Below are 22,395 nucleotides of genomic sequence, written 5' to 3' on the forward strand. Positions count from 1 at the left end.
ATAGATATGTACTTTTCCTGAGTTTTCCAAGGAATGCGATTTATGGAGCTGTTGAAAATTTGTATTAGCCAGGGATGTCTTCCCCCATCTTAAAAAGAAATTGTCACAGAGAGGTATGAATTCAGTCCAAGGAGGTTCAGGAGTACCAAGGTCTTGGAAGACATTCTGAAAATTAATGTTCCAACTGATCATGAACTCTTGCAGTCGAAGCCCCATGGGGAGATTCTCATTAGGTTTATTTTGATATAGCATGGTGCATTGAGGGTCAAACAAGTGCTGCCAGCTAGGATGTGATGGAATACTCTTAATCTTTAGTGTCAGTTACATAATAAGGATTTTCTCCTTAGATGCAGTGGAGGTTCATTTGCCTCAATATACAGGCTGTGGATCGGAGATGTTCTGAAGGAAGAAGTTTGTTTGGTTTTTAGGAGCATTAGCAACTAAGGCCATATTGCTCTGGGATATGGGTGGTCATTCCCTGACCTTTACGTATCGTCTGTATTTGGTGGTGACGGGCTCGAACCCCGGTCTAATCAAGAAGCCTGTGCTAGGCACTGCTGCTCCTTCCCACTTGGCAACGGAGGCGCCTGTTCTGAAGGCTCCCACAGCTATCCTAAGGGCACTATGCTGTATAATGTTCAGATGTAATAGCGAACTGTTCCTAGCGGAGTTATAGACAGGTGATCCATAATCTTAGCGTGATCTTATTAAAGCTCTATAGGGATGAAGAAGAGAGCTTCTGTCAGTACCCCAGGACATAGCGGAAACGGCTCTTAGGATGTTCCGTTTTTTTAAGATACGTAGTTCGAAGGTAAGATATATGGGAAGCAAAATTAAGTTTATTATCTAAATGTAACCCCAACAGATGAAAATCGTTAGTGACAGGTATCAGGCTGTTTTTTAAACATATTTCTGGATCTGGGTGGAGTTTGCGTTTTTTACAAAAGTGAATTGCAGTGCATTTTTTTTCTGCTAAAGAATAACCATTCTGCAGTGTCCATGATTCTATTTTAGCTATGGAAATTTGAAGTTGTCTTTCAATGGTATTCATAGTTTGGGATTGACAAGAGATAATGAGGTCATCGGCAAACATGTACGATTCTACTGTATTTAGTACTTCCCGTGTCATATTTGTAATTCTTACTGCAAATAATTTTGGACTTAGAATGGAACCCTGCGGTACACCCTCTTCTTGTTCAAATGATTTGGCTAATTTGTTCATATACCTTACGTGAAACGTTCTGTTGCATAGAAAGTTTTGTGTTTGTGTTTTTTGACCTCTCAAGCCGAAAGAATGGAGATCTTTTAGTACACCATATCGCCAGGTGGTATCGAAGGCTTTCTCAATATCGAGATTAATCACGACTAGATGTTCTCTCCTTATGAAGGCATTTCGGATGTTTACCTCTGCTTTTGTCATCACATCTAGCGTGGACTGGTTCTTTCGAAATCCATACTGGCTTCTGTTTAGTAAGTTGTTTGTTTCCAGGAACTATATTAGCCGCCTGTGAACCATTTTTTCCAGGACTTTTCCTAAACAGCTAGTCAGTGAAATCGGCCTGTAGTTATGTGGAAAGGTATGATCCTTTCCTGGCTTCGGGAAGGCTAGAACAATTGAGTGACACCAGGAGAGTAGGCAAGTATTTTCTAAGAAAATACGGTTGTAACATTTTAACAATGTTCTTTTTGCTTTGTTGTCAAGTTATTTTAACATTATATAATAGACCCCATCTGGCCCAGGAGGACTACTGGGTGTTTTATTGAGTGCCACTAGAAATTCTGTTAATGTGAATGGCTGGTTGTATGGGTGTGAAACTGCCTTAGAAAAATTAATCTTATGCTTTTCTGCAGATTCTTTAATTCGTTGAAAGGTTGGGTTAAAGTGGATATTGCTGATATGCTGGCAAATGATTCCGCTAAGGCATTTGCTATTTCTCCCGATGATGACAACTCTTTCCCTTCCCAATTTAGTATTGTAGTTGGGGACTGAACATATTTGCCATTGAGCGTTTGAATTTTCCTCCAAATGATTCTACTATCTGTATCCTTATTTATACTTGAGGAAAAGCTAATTCAGGCTTCTTTCTTTGCATTCCTTCTTATTTTATGGAACTTGGCTTTCAGTCTTTTGAAGTTAATTAGGTTACTAGTTGTGGAAAATTTACGAAATAAATTCCAAGATCTATTTTATTTTTTTCCTGTTTCGCATGCGTACAATCTTGGTTCCACCAGTAGTTACTGTGTTTTCGTTTCCCCTGTAAAGATTTTGGTATTGCAATGGTAGCAGCTAGTAATATTTGACTAGTAATGTGGTCCGTGACATTTTCTATGGTCTGAGATTGTATTATTTTATCATCTAACTGAACATGAGAGGCATATTCACTCCAGTGTGCCCTACGGAATTTCCAAATGGAGCGACGTAGTGAAGGGGAGTTTGTTCGTGTTTGGAGTTTGCAGAGAATTGGCAGTTGATCACTGTTCAGTGGATTTTCAAGAACAGACCACTCCGTAATAGTATATATGGAGGGAGAACTGATCGAGGGATCTATTGAATTCATGGATCCAGTCAAAAAATGAATGTAGGTTGGCTCGCCAGTATTTAAAATGGTGAGTTGATAAGCATCAAGAAAGGATTCTATTAGCTTACCTCTCTTGTCAATTGTTGGAGATCCCCACAGCGAATGATGTGCATTGAAGTCTCCGAGCAAGCAGAACGGAGATGGTAGCAGGTCTATTAGATTTTCTAGGTCGTCTGAAGAGAATAAGAAATTAGGAGAGATATATATATTGATGCTATTGTAAGAGTGATGCCAATTACAATACACACTGCCACTGCTTCAAAAGGGGTCTGAAGAGCAATATGTTTCGATGGAACGTTGTTTCTAACAAGAATTGCCACCACTCCACGGGCTGGCGAGTCTATTCTCCTAACTCGTCTGAAGATGGTGTAATTTTTAATGGTGGGACACACTCTTGCATTTAAGTAGGTTTCCTGTAGGGATATGCCTGCTAGATCATACCGGTCAATGAGTTCATATAAATCGTCTTTTTGTATTGCGACAGCCTCTACAATTCCACTGGAGGAATCTTTCCATTAAGTGGTTTTGTTGTTTATTTTTGTTTCTGACTGCTTTTTAGTTGAAACTTGCTTGCATCGATTCAATTTTGCTTTCTCTTTCTTTGGAAAGTAGGGACGTGTGATGTCCATCTCATCAGTCGCACGAAGTTCTAATATACCATCGGCGGATTCACTGCGTTGGTCAACATCCATGCCCGCTGAAACTGGTGGGTTCAGTACTTTAGTTTCTGCCACTTTTGGTTTTGCTGTTTGAGGCACGTCGGTTGGAATGGTAATTGGGGTGTTACTGGCTTGTTCAGCTTTTTGTTGTGAAGGACACTGTTTGGAAGCAGAGAGCAAGGAACATGCCCAATCAGTGATGGATATATTTGGAGAAACTGTAACATCTGTTGGAATACCTACTGAATGAAATTGTTTAGCAGCAGTGGCATATGTAAGCTATGGTTCTATTTTGAGTATTTGTCTTCTCGCCTCTGAGTATGTGACTTTATTCTCGACTTTATATTTTTGGATTTTTTTCCCTTGTTTCCATAATCTGCATATTTTGGAAAAAGCCGGGTGATTACCTTTTACAGTTTGGGCAATGAGAAGTAGCAGTGCATTCAGATTGATTATGATATTTTTGGCACTTATAGCACCTGATTGGATTTGGGATGTAAGGATGGACACGGCAATGAAGATAGCCTGCTTTAACAGATGTTGGTAGGATAGGAGAGCTAAAAGTGAGGATTATACTCCTTGTGTGAACAAGAATACCATCTTTCCGAGTCAGGATTCTCCTTGCTTGGATTACTTTTCGTTCTCGAAGTTCTTGGACTATTTCCTCTTCTGATACATTTAATAAGTCCCATTCTGCAATTAACCCCTTCGAGGAGTTTAGGGTGGCATGGGGAATGACTTTTATTGGTTGTCCACCAAAGGTAGTCAGCTTTAATAACTTTGCAGAATGTTGAGATTTAATGGTCTCTACAAGAATATCCCCGGACTGAAGTCGCCTTACCGTTTTCGGTGAACCTGCAGGAGACTCAATACATTTTTGTATAAAGAATGGTGATAACTTACTCAGAGGCTGCTCTGAGAGAGAGTGTAGAATGAGGAATGATGGTATCTCCTTTTGAGGGGTTGTTCTCAGCCTCTTGGGTTGAGAGAAGTCATTTTCATTGTCATTTATGTTGTCTCATCTTGAGTTCAATGGCTCTAAAGGTGGATACATATTTTTATCCATCTTTTTTGCTCTTTTCAGCCCTGGGAGAGTGGATTTCTTCTCCCAGGTTACCGGCCCTGCCACGGGGAGGCAGGAGCAATGCCGCTAGAGTGACCAAGCGGTATAAAAGTTAGTACGTTAATTTAAGGTAAAAAGAAGAAAGGTGTTTTTCCTTTCTTAAACTTGCTTACGATTTGTAAGACTAAGTTGCCTAATAATAGAAAAGTATATATTTCCATATATATTTCCTCACTGAACCGTGTGTGTGTGTGTGTGTGTGTGTTGCAACAACAAACTCCATTCCAAGAGGAAGATTTCTTGCAAGGCTCCTGTGATGTTCCATCACTTTAAAGGTTTCCAGGTCATTTTGTGTTGTCTCGGAACCAGTCTGCTTCCTCTTGCAGAAAAACATTATCAACTGACGGATCTTCAGTACTGTTGAAATGTCACATACAGACTTATTACTTATGTGGTATCCTATTATCATTCTAGAGTGGAAGTCTGTTAACTCCAACTTTGGCATGTTGCCTTCACAATTGTAAATGTCTCATCAAAGCCTACAAGCATATTTAGTTATATCTGAGACGTGGTGACTGGGTGGGACGTGACCAACTATCAACGAAGGGGTGTCAGATATTAATGGTAGGGCAATATACTAAATCAGCTTACATTGTTAAAAAAAAAACATTTTTTCCTGTTTTTTTTTTTCTTCTCCTAAATATCAAAATATCAAATAATGTTTACTTTAATGTCAAAATAAAGTTCTCAACCAAAGTACTTAAGGTTTACTTTCAGTGTGAAAAAAGAAACAAATTTGAGTTTGTTTCTTTTGACATAAATGCTGAATTCTTGACAAACACATTCACAATTCTTCCTAGACAGACAGAAGATTTCTATTTTTGCTTTTAATGTTTGTCAGATGTGGGATAGCTTATTCAGCCAGGCAAGAAATCGAAAACTGGAAAAAGATGTTCACTATTCACATTTGGATTTCAATAATAAAAGAGTATTCTGTGATCACTACTTTTGTTCAGATCAGAGAATACTCTTTCATTATTGAAATCCAAAACACACCAGGTGACACTTAACCAAATTTTATCTTCAAAGTTCAATCACACTATAATTCGGTCAGTTGTTGTTCTTTTTACTGAATCATCAAATCTGTGAATTTGGTGTGACTCAAGAAAACTGTTTTTAGTGACTCACCAGAAATTGTGGAATAAATTAATAAAAATTTTGAAATACTGGAAAAATGTGAAATATCCCTTTCCATATTGCTGGAATATTTGTCTGGCAACTAGCAGTGGTGGATTAATCTCTTGCGTTTCCAGATGCCTCTCCACATTATTTTGGTCAGTTTGTATTTAAGCTTATATTTAGTTAGCTTTTTATTGCTACAGCATCTCACAATCTCACCATTGGTGACAGAAAGGCAAGGCCAGTGCCACCAATAGAAAAAGAGTAGCACAGTAAACACTTCTTGGAAGCTGTGTCCATATAGCCAGCCAACTGCTGCCCACACGTCTTTACATTTCTAGACTTTTCTCTTTCTCCTGCTCCAAGATTTTTTTACAAGGTTTCCTCCCCCCCCCCCTTTATTTAAACTTTTCAAAGCGTAACGATTGGGCAATCAAAATCAATCTTGAATATATAGTACAGTTCCATGAATGTCAAGTAGTGATATAGGAAGAAAGCGATACATGAGAAAACAGGAAGAGAAGTGACTAAACTAAAAAAAAAAATCACATATACAATGACAGTTACTTGGCCTTGGGTTTTACATAGACTGGAGAAAATTGCTATTGCTCAAGAATCAAACTATTTAGTAGCTCAGCAAGTTGCACTAACACTGAAAAGTCACATTATTGCTGAAAGCTAATAATGCCTGCTTCTAAAATAATAATGAAAACAGTAATAGTCAAAAAGGCTGAAAATGAAATTGACAAAGTTACTGTTTCCAATGATTATACAAATGGATGACATCAAAGATGTTTTTTACTTGAAATATTAAAAAAATACTAACATTGCTCTCCAAGTCAACGAGCAGACAGACATATCAAGTAAAGTTCAGCTACTATCATTTGTACAATTTGTAAACAAGGTGAAATAATGGGCCATTTTTGTTGTAAAGAACTGACAGAAATGACACTTTAACATCTTGTCTTCTCATTTGGGATCATAGAATTGGTATGTTTAGATTTGTACTTATGGCAGCCCAATAATCATCTGAATAAAAGGCTTTATTACACTCATTATGGGGCTTAGAGGTGAACAGGTATCCTGTGTGTTATCAGACACTCAGCCTAAAACACTGATGGATCCAATATCTCTCTATTACAGATGATTTAGGAGAAGTCCGGTTGGCCTGCCTCCCTAAAATCCACTCATGCACACCTTCTCGATGGTAAGCCCTGTTACGTCACTTAGGTGGCAACGAACGTGTAGAGTGGTTCTCTTCAAGACGCCTGGTCAGCGTGAAGAGGAAAAGACCAAATCCTCCACCATATGACAGCACGACAAAAGAAATGGCCCTCACTCCCCAGCAGCGAGAGGATCAGAGTGGAAGAAGAGGGCGCTAAGAATCTCTGGGTACGACCAGGGTGCCATGCACGGAAACTGAACTTGGGCTGTTATAACGCAAGATCACTCATTGGAGAAGACAGGATATTAGAGCTGGAAAAGGAATTAGAAAATGTGAACTGGAATATCATCGGTTTGGCTGAAACAAGAAAAAGAAATGAATCACTTATAAGTTTATCAAGTGGAAATCTGCTGTACACCAATGGAAACAGTGAAAGGAGTGAAGGTGGAGTTGGGTTTCTGCTCCATAAATATTTTAAAAACAACATTTTGGAATTCAAAAGTACATCACCAAGGGTGTCAAGACTAATACTCAAGATTTCTAAGAGGTACAAGCTAAAGATTATAATGATTTATGCACCAACATCGAGCCACGATGATGAAGAGGTTGAAGAAATGTACACCGAAATTGAGTCTTCTAGATGAGCAGAAAACCCATTTCATATTATTATGGGGGACTTCAATGCTAAAGTTGGAAAAAGTAAAAACAGCAGAAAGGGGAACTATAGGAAATTTTGGAATTGGTGAAAGAAATGAAAGAGGTGAAAGACTTGTAGAATTTGCAGAATCTCAAGGACTGTCAGTAATGAACACTTTTTTTCAAGAAAAGGGTGAACAGAAAGTGGACATGGAAGAGTCCAAATGGATTAACTACTAATGAAATCGACTTCATCCTCACTAACAGAAGATATATTGTGAGGATGAAGTCGAATGAAGTAAATGTTGGAAGTGATCACAGAATGGTAAGATGTACACTTGATATAGAGGCAGGAAAGGAAAAAACTGACTCGAGTAAATAATACAAAGGTCTTTGAGATAACAGAAGAGGAGAAAAAGCAGTATGTACTGGAACTTAAGAACAAGTTTGAGCTTCTGCACACTGCTGAGGACCAAGATATTGACGAGGAATATTACAACTTTCTGAAAGTGATAAAGCCCAAGAAACCTATAGGGAAACAGAAATCCAAAGAAGAAAAAATTAGTCAAGAAACACTTGTCATGATGAACCGAAGACGACATATGAAAAGCAAGAAAAACACTGACAGGGAGAAAACTGAGTATACTGAGTTATGCAAAGCTATTAGAAACAGACTCAGAGAGGACATAAGAAGATTTAACACAAGAAAAGTAGAACAAGCATTAAGGGAAAACAAAGGATTTAAATCAGCAGCCATGAGCAGTAATACAGAATACTGAAACTGAAGAATAGCGATGGTGTATTTATAAACAGAAGAGAAGGCATAATTCAAATAGCAGAAGACTACTACTATAGAGAATTATACAAGGAGCAGGGGAATGATGCTAGCAGTGGGGAAGATGGATTGCAAAGTAGCAACACATACGACATACCCGATATTCTTCCTGATGAGGTAGAACATGCATTGAAGAAAATGAAAAATCAGAAAGCCCCGGGGGCAGATGAAGTTACTGTAGAGTTGTTAAAATTGGGAGCAAGAAACATAACACAAAAACTTGCAAGGCTCTTCACAAAGTGCATTAGAAAAGGTGTGACACCTAAGCAGTGGAATAATGCAATCACAGTTTTCCTGCATAAGAAAGGAAATAAATCAGAAATTGGAAATTATAGACCAATTAGCTTGTTATCCCACATCTACAAGTTGTTCACAAGGGTCATTACTAACAGATTAGAAAGAATACTTGATGAGAATCAACCGAAAGAGCAAGCTGGCTTTAGGACAGGATTCTCAACTACGGATCACCTTCACGTAACATCACAGCTAATGGACAAAGCAAATGAATATAAAACACCATTATGCCTGGCATTTGTGGATTATGAAAAGGCATTTGACTCCATACAGCATAAGGCAACGTTTTGGGCACTGGAAAGACAAGGCATAGATACCCCATATATTATGATTTTGAAGAAAATATAGGAGAGTGCTACTTCCTTTATTAGACTAGACAAAGACAGCAGGAAATTTAAAATTGAGAAAGGAGTTCGACAAGGAGACACAATATCTCTGTAGCTCTTTACTGCTGCCCTTGAGGAAGCTTTCAGAAGATTATACTGGTCACAGAAAGGAGTCAATGTGAACGGAGAGTACCTAAACCATTTACGATTTGCAGATGACATTGTGGTCGTAAACCACGATCCCAAAGAATTAGAGGAAAATCTTAATCAGTTATGCACAGTTAGTAAGGATTTTGGACTAAAGATGAATATGGCTAAAACAAAAGTAATGATGAACAAGTATGCCACAGAAAGGGAAATAATGATTGAAGGAGCAGTAATTGAAAAGGTGGAGTCATATACTTATCTGGGACAAGTTATTAGCTGTAATAATGATAAATGGCTGAAAGTCAAGAGAAGAATAAATTTTGGATGGATGGCATTCAGGAAATATAGTCACATACTGAAGAGCAATATCCCAGTTTGTCTGAAACGTAAAATAATGAACCAATATATACTCCCCACCATGACTTATGGAAGTGAAACTTGGGCACTCACCAAAAGAATGGAAGAGAAGCTGAGAACTACACAGCAAAGAATGGAACGAATTATATTGGGATTCAGACTGTTAGATAAGAAGAGAAACATATGGATTAGACAGCAAACTCAAGTAAAGGACATTCTTATCAAAACTAAAGAACTAAAATGGTCTTGGGCAGGACACATAGCTCGAAGACATGATGACAGATGGACTAAGAAAATAACAGAATGGTATCCAAGAGGAGCTAGAAGAAAATCTGGAAGCCAAAGGCGGAGATGGATAGATGAAATTCATGAGTTTGTGGGTAGTAAATGGATGGCCAGTGCTCAAAACAGAAGGATCTGGAAAGTTGCTGGAGAGGCCTTCATCCTGCAGTGGATTGAAAATGGCTGATTATGACTAGGATGACACTCATTATAATGTCATAATGACCAAAGGCTTCCACCACCAGGAAGTTTGTTTCAAATGCTATTTAAATCAAGTCCTTGACAAAGCTATGAACATGGTCAATTTTTTAAAGCAGTGCCCTCTTAAGTCACATTTTTGCAAAGCTGTTTGAAAATATGCAAAAAGTCCATATCACTCTTCATCTATACACCAAAGTTAGATGGCTTTCAAGAGGGTTAAACTAAGCTACTTTTTTTCTGACTTTCTTAAAGATACAAAATGGCTTCTGAAACTAGCCTCCTTAACAGATATTCAAGAAGTACATAAACATTTTGAACACCAGCATGCAGAGACCATAAGACACACATCTTGCATTTGAGAAATAAACACAGTGTTTAGAAAAAAAACTTTCAAGTGGAAATATTTTAATGTTTCCACTCCTACTTCAGGTTCAATGTCAGACAAATAAGGAAGTCATCTCATGAATTCTGACTAGAAAATCAAAACCAACCAACTACATTGGCTGGAAAATAATTTCTTCCCATACTTCAAAATATGACTATTTATTTGAAGAAGAAGAAGAATTTAATTTATTTATTTAATTTAATTGAAATTAATTAATACATATATTGTATCTAATTCTAAATTGTAGTAAGTTTTTTTTCCTTTTTTATTTTGTGGACAATAACAGAATCCAAAAACTTTGTTAACTAAGCAATTTTTTTAGCATACTGAATGTTTGGATGTTGGGTATCTCAACATTAAAACATTTTAAATTTTGAAGTATTTTGAAAAGTTTAAATTTAATTGTCAATTCCCATACCATGCCATGCCATGTACTCTATGTATTAAAAATTCAAAATTCAAAAGTTTTACATGAAAGGAAAAAATTTTAGACATTACAATTTTTACAAATGAAGTTCAACTAGTTTGTTTTAAAAAAGCTTACTTCATCCTATGTTCGTGAAACTGAGCATTGAATTTCAGATGTTTTTCTTCAAAATTATACCCTTGTACTTTTTCTTTTACATGGCAGCTATCTGAAAAAATTTAAAATGAAATTATATTACAAAGACTGTTTAACAAAACATAACTTAAGATTTCCACACAAAGCTTGGCAACCTAATTTCCGGCTTGTTTTAATGAAAATAACTAAAACTTATTAAAATGTGAATATTTTGGAGTAAATCATTAAGCCTTGGGTAGCATAAGTGTGTTTATGGCTTCATTAACATTGCAAAATGTTTATTTTCTATTAGGGCAATGGTTCTCATTCAACTTTTGGGAACTACTTCCCTAGGGAGGATGGGATGTTGCTAGGAGTTTAGTGGTTCACTAACAACTATGGCTGTATTCTAATTTCAGCACTTAAAAAACGTCTATCTTCTGGAGAATAAAGCATCAAAAATTCTTTTTGTTTCTTCTTTTTTTTTTTTAAAGGAAAAACAGACCAATGAACTAACTGCCTCTTAATTGTTATTGGTTTTAAGATACATCAGCATCAATTGCCACAAAACAGCATGCCTGTCACCCAATATATCCTGAAGTCTTAATGGGTTAGTAATATTTGAGGAAGACCAAGAGCTCAAAGGGAAAACTGCACAAAAAAAAAACACTTATAAGAATAATATGGGCAAAAAACATGACCAATGCATATTGTGAACCTCCATGGCATTGTGACCAATGGAAAGAGGCAAAAGTCATTCTTAGCTCATTCTGATAGTCTGGGTAGTCTATGATTAAACGGCAACACCAAGGTGATCATCCATAGCTGTGGTTCTCAAAGTGGGTGCCATGGCACCCTGGGTTGCTGCTTATTCACCAAAACACCAAAAAAGGCAAAAAGAGGTGTGGCTTCTGCAGGAAATGTTATGGTCATCTCTTTTTTTTTTTTTTTTTTGGCATTCAAAGAATGGTTTACCAGTAGGTTGCACCATATCATACATCTATTACAGAACTACACTGCAAACTTTGTGGGATCATATTCATCACAGAAAAATGTATGCTGCATCACGACAATGTGATACCTCACACTGCACATACTGTCATTGAGTACTCAGCCAGCATTAATACCTTTCTGAAACAGATAAAACACTGGATTCTTCATCCTATCTTTGAATTTTCATTTCTTTTGAATTCAATATGCAATCTAGTTGCACCAAGATACTTTGCCAAAAAGATCAGTTCATGTCCATTTTCAATAGACTGTTCTACAACCAATGCCTCAACCCAAAAATGAAAATATTTTCAAGTACAATCCAGATTTCACTTCATTTCATTGCTTCCTTATTCATATCACAAATTGAAATTTTCCAGCCAAGAGTATATTAGTATTAGTATAAGTAACGGCAGCATGGTGCAAGAAAGCCTATGGCTTATGCTGCACCAGCAAAAAAAAAAAAAAAAATTTCCCACAACCATTTCCTCTAAATGTTTGTCCAGTTCCTCCTTAAATTTGTTTAACCTATCAACTTCCACGACAGATGGAAGTTTGTTTCAGCAATTAACCACCAGCTGGCTAAAGGCAAATTTCCGCACATCTATTCTACATCTGTCTTTCCCTAATTTGAATTTATGCCCCCCTTAGGTTCGTAATCTGAACAAGTGGAAGAATCCTTTCAGACTTCAGCGTGCTCAACCCATTCAAGGCCTTATTAGCATTAGCAGAGGCGTTTGATGCAAGAAAGCAAGCTTATGCAGCATCAGCCAAAAAAAATTGAAAAAATAAAAATAAATAAATAATAAATAAATAAATAAAAAATAACCACTTCCACTTCACCCCTCTGTTCGTTCGAAGTACCTGTCCAGCTGAGCCTTAAACTTATTTAGGCTATCAACTTCCAAGACAAGGGATGGAAGTCTATTCCACCAACCAACCACCCGCTGGCTAAAGGCAAATTTCCGCACGTCTATCCTACATCTGTCTTTCCTCAATTTGAATTTATGCCCTCTCAGGTGATTTTTCTGAGCTAGAGGAAGAATCCCATCAGCATTGAGCATGCTCAAACCATTCAAGGCTTTATACACCTCTATCAGATCACCTCGCTGGTGCCTAGTCCCCAGACACAGTAATTTGCAAAACTTAAGCCTTTCTTCGTAAGAGCACCCCTTTGTTCAATTCACTAATCTTGTTGCCCTTCTCTGTACTCGTTCCAGCATCTCTACATCCTTCTTGAAATGAGGCCTCCAGACCTGTATACAGTACTCTAGGTGTGGCCTGACCATTGCCTTATACAAGGGAATAATCACCTCCTTATCTCTGCTAGAAAAATTCCTATATATCATCGACAATACACCATGAGCTACTCTTGCAGCCCGTCTGCAATGCTCAGAGAACTTCATATCTGCCTGCAAAACCACCTGGTTGTGCAGGCATACACCTGAATCAGATCACCACGCAGGTGCCTAGTCTCCAGCCATTGCAATTTTCAGAACTTGAGACTCTCTTGGTAAAAGATCCCTTCATTCCCCTCACCAATCTTGTTGCCTTTTCTGTACATGCTGAAGCAGATAGTAGTGGCATGTGTCTCAAAAAAGCAAGTGTATGAGATTATGCAGCATCAGCCAAAAAAAAAAAAAAAAAAAATCACACCATTCTCTCCAAATGCCTGTCCAGTTCCTCCTTAAATTTATTCAACCTATCAACTTCCAAAACGACAGATGGAAGTTTGTTCCAGCAATTAACCACCCGCTGGCTAGAGGCAAATTTCCGCACATCTATTCTACATCTGTCTTTTCTTAATTTGAATTTATGCCCCCTTAGGTTCGTAATCTGAACAAGTGGAATGATCCCATCAGAATTCAGCGTGCTCAACCCATTCAAGGCCTTATACACCTCAATCAGATCACCTTGCAGGTGCCTAGTCTCCAGCCACTGCAATTTGCAGAACTTAAGCCTCTCTTGGTAAGAGGATCCCTTCATTCCCCTCACCAATCTTGTTGCCCTTCTTTGTACAGGTTCAAGCAAATCTACATCCTTCCTAAAATGAGGCCTCCAGACCCTTGTGCAGTACTCAAGGCATGGCCTGACCATTGCCTTATACAGAGGAACAATCACCTCCTTTTCCCTGATAGCAAAATTCCTATATATCATTGACAAAACCCCATGACCTGCCCAGGCAGCCTGTCTGAATTGCTCAGAAAACTTCATATCTGACTGAACAATTACTCCCAGATTTTTTCATTTCTACCACCTTAAGTGGTACCACACAGTTGGTACTTCTCTGGGGTTATTTCTACCCACATACAGAACTTTGCATTTCTCAAGGTTAAACTTCAGTTGCCACTTCTCAGCCCATCTGCCCAAATTATCGAGATCCTGTTGCAGATGCACACTGCCATTACTGTCATTAACAACCCTGCCAACCTTTGTATCATCTGCAAACTTCAACACTAAGCCTGATATACTTTCATCAATATCATTTATAAATATACAAAACAACAGTGGACCCAACACCGAACCCTGTGGGACTCCACTAATAACATTAGTCCACGAAGAGCAGCACCCATTGATTACCACCCTCTGTCTTCTCTCACTTAACCCTCCTTTTATCATTGTAGCAACTTACCCTTAATACCATTCTGCTCCAATTGGTACAATAGCCTTCCATTCGCAACAGTGTCAAAAGCTTTCCTGAAATCCAAATATATGATATCAAAATTATTTTTTGCATCCAGTTCCCTTGTAACCACATCATAATAACCAAACAAATTTGTCAGACAAGACTTTCCTTTAACAAACCCATGCTGGGTCTGAATTATTGCTGCAGTCTTGTCTAGATGATCCTGCAATGCATCTTTAACTAGTGACTCCATTATTTTATCCGGAACAGAAGTTAAACTAACTGGTCTGTAATTAATCGTGTCACCCTTCGATCCCCCTTTGTGAATCGGGGATACATTTGCGCATCTCCAGTCCGTGGGAACCTCACCTCAGTCCAAGGATGCTCTCATAATTATGGCTAAAGGTTTGCTTAGTTGCCTTGCCGACTCCTTAAATATGACTGGATAGATCCCATCCACCACAGGTGCTTTTCTTATGTTTAACTTCAACAATTTCTCCTCCACTTTGCTCTCAGTTATTACAAAATTATTAAGTACCCTGCTACAATTTGATAACCTTCTGCCATTTTTAAACCTTAATAATTCCTCATTTGTGAATGTAGATGAAAATACTCATTTAGTTTGTTTGCTATCTGAGCAGGATCATCAACAGTCGAACCATCGATGTCAAGTGTACCAATCAGATTGATCACCTTCCTTTTAGAGTTTATATAAGTAAAGAAATTCTTGCTGTTTTTCTTAGCATCTTTTCTAAGATGCTAAGAAAAACAAGAATTTCTTTACTTATATAAATCTTTACTTATAGAAATCATTTGCCAAGGATTTCTCGTAATCTGCCTTCGCCTACCTAACCTCCTTTGTCACCAGATTACAGACTAGCTTATATCTGCCATAGGCTTCTGAGTCGCTTGATAATTTATATACATCCCATGCATTTTTCTTCTCTGTCACGAGTCTCATTAGTTCATTTGATAACGATTGAGGCCTAAACCTTGAAAAATATTTCTTAATAGGCATGAAACTTTTAGTAGCATCCACGATTAATTCCTTGAATGCTACCCACTTAGAATTTAACATCATCAGTTGATCCCACTGTACAGAATTTAGAAACTGACTGACACCACTGTACTCACCTGAACGGAAGCAAAAACCCTTTCCTTTACCCCTGATGGTGATTAAATCTTTAAGTAAATCCCACTGATGTGGGATTTACTTAAAGATCAATGCCACCTATTGGTTCCTTTATCTGCAAATTCTTAATACATGAATGATCACTGCTGATAACCAGATCAAGAGTATCAACATCTTTACAAAAATGAGGCCTCCAGACGTGTAACACAGTACTCAAGGCATGGCCTGACCATTGCCTTATACAGAGGGACAATCACCTCCTTTTCCCTACTAACAAAATTCCTATATATCATTGACAAAACCCCATGACCTGCCTGGCAGTCTGTATTGCTCAGAAAACTTCACATCTGACTGCACAATTACACCCAGGTCTTTTTCATTTTCTACCACCTTAAGTGTAGTACCACACAGTTGGTACGTTTCTCTGGGGTTACTTCTACCCATATACAGTACTTTGCATTTGTCAAGGTTAAACTTCAGTTGCCACTTCTCAGCCAATCTGCCCAAATTTTCTAGATCCTGTTGCAGTAGCACACTGCCATTAACAACCCTGCTAACCTTTGTATCATCTGCAAATTTCAACATTAAGCCTGATATACCTACATCAATATCATTGATAAATAAACAAAATAACAGTGGACCCAACACCGAACCCTGTGGGGCTCCACTAATAACATTAGACCATGAAGAGCAGCACCCATTGATTACCACCCTCTGTCATCTCCAACTCAACCATCCTTTTATCCATCATAGCAACTTACCCGTAATACCATTCTGCTCCAATTTGTACAGTAGTCTTCGATGCACAACTGTGTCAAAAGCTTTCCTGAAATCCAAGTATATGATATCAAAATTATTTTCTGCATCCAGTTCCTTTGTAACCACATCATAATATCCTATCAAATTTGTCATACAAGACTTTCCCTTAACAAACCCATGCTTTGTCTGAATTGTTTCTGCAGTCTTGTCTAGATGATCCTGCAATGTATCTTTAACCAGTGACTCCATTATTTTACCCGGAACAGAAGTTAAATTAACTGGTCTGTAATCACTTGTGTCACCCTTCGATCCTCCTTTGTGAATTGGGGATACATTTTCACATCTCCAGTCTGTGGGACCTCCCCTGAGTCGCAGGATGCTCTCATAATTATGGTTAAGGGTTTGCTTGCTTCCTTTGCCGCATCCTTTAATATAACGGGATAGATCCCATCTACCCCGGACCCAGGCCACAGTGGGATCTCAGGAAATGATATGGCCGACCCTGAAGCCAAATCAGCGAACCTCTTTAACTCTTGCCTATTAGTCCCCTATACAGACCACAGGCAAGTAATTCGAAAAAATCTGGTGTCCCAAGGGCAACACTCATGGCATGGACAGTCTGCAAACAAATTATATGAGATTAAGCCTGTAATTGAACATTGGCAGTCTAGGCTGCGCAGGAACCGAAAAGAGGAAGTTGTTGTTGTTGTTATGGAAGTTTAAAGGCGCATAAGCTACTATGGCTATAATGCGCCAAGAGAGGAAGTTGTTCTATCTCCCCTCCGCATAGGACATTGTCACTTGATACATTGCTATCTGCTGAGGGCAGACGATGTGTAGAAATTATGACACCATTTTAACAGTCTGTCATATTTTAATTGAATTTCTGTCTTTTTATAATGACAGTCGTTTATGTTTTAGCCCTCTTTCTGAGCATTATACACTCAGACAGACTTTATTAGACAATGACGTGTCAGCTGTATTTAAGTTCTTATCTAGAATGTTTTATCGTTTTATGCTTTATGAACTTTTTATATTGTATATTCCTTTACAATAATATATAAACAATTATAATATTATACTTTTATTTCGTACACCTTTCAGACTTGGCGCATTATAGCCTTAGACGCTAATGCACCACAAAATCCTTAAACAACCAACCAACCTATCCACCCCAGGTGCCTTTCTTTTGTTTAACTTCTCCCTCTCAACCTTTACACAATCTACAAGGGGCTCTTCTATCGAATTAAAAAAGGTATTCCGGCAAAGATCCTGGATATAGAACTCTCACTAACTACAGATATAAAGCAGGAGAAATCTCGATGTCTCAATAAACTCTTCAATGTATGGCAGACCAGATGGGATTCTTCTACTGTAGGGGTTGTAACTCGGAGTTTTCTTCCGGAGGTAACCTTTGCAACCACTAAAAATAACGCCCGATGGTTCTCCCTCAGCCTCGAATCTTCCTTTCTCATTACTGGACACGGTTCTCTAAATGGGAAACTGCATACACTGGGACTCATCGACACTCCCTACTGCTTTTGCGGGCAAAGTGAAAGTTGGAAACATTTGCTTCTGGAGTGTGTACATTACAATGACATCAGAAACCGTCTCCAGAATAAGATCCAGGACTTCCCACAAGCAGATCTGCATCAACTGATATGTACCCAGAACAACCAAGAGCCTTCCAGACCTTTGCAGCTGAGGTATTTGCCTGGAGGAGGACACTGATCACCAATCACCGACGTGCAAATGCCGAACATTAATAATTCCACTGCCAACTGAAAGTCACTCCTCCTACTGACTATTCTTTTCTTTTTTTTTTTTTCTAACCTCCGTTCTGCACTGTTTCTGGGTCCTACCCTAGAACTAGGGGCAGCCTTGGCTCACCTTTTCTTCTTTCTCACTCTGTGCAGGATATATAACCACTCTTCTATTTTTTCCCCCCCTCTCTCTGCTGGCACCCGATTTACATCTTCCTCTTCACTGTAGCCAGGGTGTGGGATTAAAATTATTTATTTATTCTTTAATTATTTTTATTTATTATTATTTTTTTATTATTATTTTTTTTTCATTTTCTTAGCTTCATTTCCCCCCCCCCCCCCCCCCAACCTGCGTTCTGCACTGGGTCCGGGTTCTGCCCTGGAACTAGGAGCAGCCTTGGCTCACCTTTTCTTCTTTCTCAATCTTTGCAGGATAAATAACCACTCTCCCATTTTTTTTTTTTTTTTTTTTCTTTCTTACTCTCTCTCTGCTGGCAACATGACTTACATCTTCCTCTTCACTGTGGGATTAAAATTATTATTTATTCTGTAATTATTATTATTATTTTTGATGCCAGACAGCTCCCTCTTTTTTTTTTATCACAGGGAATTTATTTATTTATTTTATTTTTTATTATTATTTTTTTTAATTTTTTTATTTAATATATTTTCTTTTTCACCACGGGGAATTATTATAATTATTTATTTGTTTATTATTTTATTATTATTTTATTTATTTATTTTTTTTTTTTTTTGCACCACGGGAAATATTTTGTTTTTAGTTTATTTACTTTTATTTATTATTTTTTTTTCCCTCTCTGGAGTGGGCCCCCAGAGAAATCTGGCCCACCTTTTGGCAACATCAGGTGGTTCAGAGTCTCATATCGAGACAGTACGTGCTCCATTGGGACTGGCCCACCTTCCTGTGGTGTGGACGAGTACTCAGAATCAACTTTCCAGGTGACTGATGCTTCTGGGTAGCCAAGAGGCCAGAACAGAACAACAGAACACACACATTATACACAGAAACCGACGTCACACACACATCTGGCCCATTTGTAGTGATACTGTTCTTCACAGAGATACGAGGCGGAGACCAACTCACGTTCTAGGAGCCGCCCTTTACAAAAACACATGTCCACAAAAACTTCAACAGTTTCTCCTCCACTTTGCTCTCAGTTATTTCAAAATCATTAAGCACTCTGCTACAATTTGATACCCTTCTGGCACTTTCAAACCTTAATAACTTCTCATTTTTAAATGTAGATGCAAATTCTCATTTAGTTTGTTTGCTATCTGAGCAGGATCACCAACAGTTGAACCATCGATATCAAGTGGACCAATCAGATTCATCCTCTTCCTTTTAGAAGTTTATATAAGTAAAGAAATCCTTGTTTTTCTTAGCATCTTTTTCCAAAGATTTCTCGTAATCTGCCTTCGCCTGCCTAACCTCCTTTGTGATTTGATTACAGACTAGCATATATCTGCCATAGGCTTCTGTGTCTCCTGATAATTTATATGCATCCCATGCATTTTTCTTCACTGTTACAAGTCTCATTAGTTCATTTGATAACCATTTAGGCCTAAACCTCGAACAATATTTCTTAATAAGTATGAAATTTTTAGTAGCTTCCACAATTAATTCCTTGAATCCTTCCCAATTAGAATTTGCTGTTGGTAACATCATCAGTTAATCCCACTGTACAGAATTTAAAAACTGCCTGTGACCACTGTACTCACCTTTACGGAAGCAAAAACCCTTTCCTTAACCCCTGATGGTAATTATATCTTTAAGTAAATCCCGCATCAGTACACTATGATCACTGCCACCTAGTGGTTTCTTTATCTGCAAATGCTTAATACACGAATGATCACTGCTGATTACCAGATCAAGAGTATTACCCTCTCTGGTTACCTCTCGAACATGCTGATGCAGAAAACAATCAGCCAAAAAATCCACAAAAGTCTTACTAGTGTGCGAGTGACCAACCCTCATGTTCCAGTCAATATCTGGGAAGTTAAAATTCCCCATTACAATACATTCTGATTTACTAGCCCACTCTATTTCTCTGTACAATTGTTCATTGTACTCATTAGGCCTATAACACACTCCTACTCTTATTTTTGCTTTTGCAGTGCTTATGTCACACCAAACTGACTCAACAGAGCACTGTTCATCTGTATGAACTGGATTCACTTCTTTTGATTTTAGGTTTTTCTTAAAATGGAGAAATCAATTAACCGCCAACTCTTACACTACCTAGAAACCTTCCGTCTGATCAACGATCGCCAGTATGGATTCCGTCAGTGTCGACCCACTGGTGATATTCTGGCTTATGTTACCCATTTATGGACTAATTCAATGGAAAGGTTTGGTGAAACACAAGTAGTTGCTCTTGACATCTCAAAGGCTTTTATCGCATTTGGCATTAATGTCTTCTAAACAAGCTTCCATCTTATGGTTTGCCAACTGTTTTTAGTAATTGGGTATCCAGTTTTCTCTCTGATCGCTCACTGAGGGTGATGGTAGATGGCTCTCTGTCTTCTAACTTCTCCACAAATGCCGGGGTCCCGCACGGTTTAGTTCTTTCCCTCTTGTATATTAATGACTTTCTTCCATTGACTGTAAATCCTATCCATAGTTTTGCCGATGATAGCACATTGCATTCCACTTGCCATTTTGAGAAACCTTGTCCTGCTCAATCAGCTTCAACTTTTCAAAAATCTGCTACCAATTCCTTAAATGCCAATCTTCAGGTAATTCTCCAGTGGGGCAAAGACAACTTAGTTGATTTCAACCCTTCTAAAACTCAGTCTTATCTTATATCTCGCAAAAAGGATTCTTCTGCTCCTATGCTTATCTTTAGTAACACTCCGATTTCTAGTCAAAATGATATATCTCTTTTGGGGATTACCCCGACTTCTAATCTCTCCTGGCACAAGCACATTACAAATATTGCTTCCTCTGCACCTAAAAAACTTGGTTTTCTCTTTAGCTCTCGGCTTTACTTTTCTTCCAAACAGCTGCTCTGTATAAATCGCAAATCCGCCCTGCCATGGAATACTGTTCCGACATCTGGGGTGGTGCGCCCAAAACCTCTCTCAGGCTTCTTGATTCCATTCAGAAGAGGGCAGTTAGGTTAATTAATGTTTCATCTCTAACAGAGTCTCTCCACTCGCTTTCTCATAGACGTACTGTTTCTGCTGCATGCCTCTTCTACAGATACTTCCATGGGCACTGTTCTTCTGAATTGGCTTCTATAATTCCAACTCTCTCTCTCTTTCAAAACAGTCCGAACACGTGCCGCCACCAGCCAACATCCATTTACAACAACCCACAGAACCAACTTTTCATCTTCCTCATTTATTCATTCAACTGCCATTTTCTGGAACAACCTTCCTTCATACGTATTTCCTGAAAATTACAATCTACAGAAGTTCAAGTCCAATGTCAACAAATATCTAAGTGCTATAGGTACTAAGTACTATAGGTTTCAACACCTCTCGTGTTTGGGGTTCACATAAAAAAAAATAATAAAATAAAATAACAGCATAACACCTCCTTCCTTCCTATCCTGTCTGTCCTTTCTGTACACATTGTACTCCCCAAATTCCAATTCTGCATTCCTAATATCTGTGTGACACCAAGTCTCTGATATCCCAACAAAATCTGCCTTTGATGTCTTGACCAACACTTCAAATTCATAAAATTTATTTACTATACTTCTAGCATTGGTATACATGCAAGTATACATGGACGCATTCTTATTCTTAGCTACCTTAACACATGCCATATACCCACCTGTTTCACGATGAATGCCATCAGTCCCTGAAACCACCAGAACTCCTCGCTCCAGGCCACTGCTTATTCTAATAGAAGTTACCTTTTAGTCTGTGAATCCCACCCCCCCAAGCTAGCAGTTTTCCGATCCACCTAACACTGCCTCGATAGCATCAGCAAATATTCTTGCACCCTTTCTATTTAAGTGTATCCCAATCCCTGTAGAAGTAGTCTCTCCTGTTAACAAGCACAGACCAAGCTGAAAAAAATTCTACCCCTTGAGCCTTGCACATTCCCTCCAGGGCCGAATTGATTGATAAGGCTATCATTATGTACTCTCTCCTATCGTGTCTGGGCAGAATTGCAGACACTTTCAAATTTAACTCTAACTCACGACTTTTTTTTGCAACATTGACCTGTACTTGTTAGGTAAATCTGCAGATCTCGTACTCTTAATGTCATTGGTGCCAACGTGTACACCAATATATTCTTTTGTGCCCTTAAAAGATGATATAGGCTTTACGTCATCAACTTTTGCCCCTGGCAAACATACCCTGGTCCTATTCTATCTATCCTTTTTACACAATATATTACCTGTGTCACTGACAATAGAGTCACCAACAATAACTAACTCCTGTGGAACCAGCAAATTCTGCCTTGGAGATTGCCGATGCGTTGCCTGATGCCCAGGAGTG

The 22,395-nt window shown here is 38.4% G+C and overlaps 1 protein-coding gene across 1 annotated transcript in view; it reads right to left on the reverse strand.

Annotated features, from left to right (window-relative positions):
- The window catches only part of Epg5 (ectopic P-granules autophagy protein 5), a 1,526,775-nt gene that overhangs the window by 864,043 nt on the left and 640,337 nt on the right, over positions 1–22,395 (reverse strand). Inside the window, exon 24 of the mRNA XM_090380318.1 lies at positions 10,653–10,743. Coding sequence (XP_090236444.1) covers positions 10,653–10,743 — 91 coding nt within the window. The remainder of the gene's footprint in view (positions 1–10,652; positions 10,744–22,395) is intronic.

The sequence above is a fragment of the Mastigoproctus giganteus genome, chromosome 8, assembly GCF_048544385.1.
Source record: "Mastigoproctus giganteus isolate SK-2022 chromosome 8, ASM4854438v1, whole genome shotgun sequence".
NCBI classification, from domain to species: domain Eukaryota; kingdom Metazoa; phylum Arthropoda; class Arachnida; order Uropygi; family Thelyphonidae; genus Mastigoproctus; species Mastigoproctus giganteus.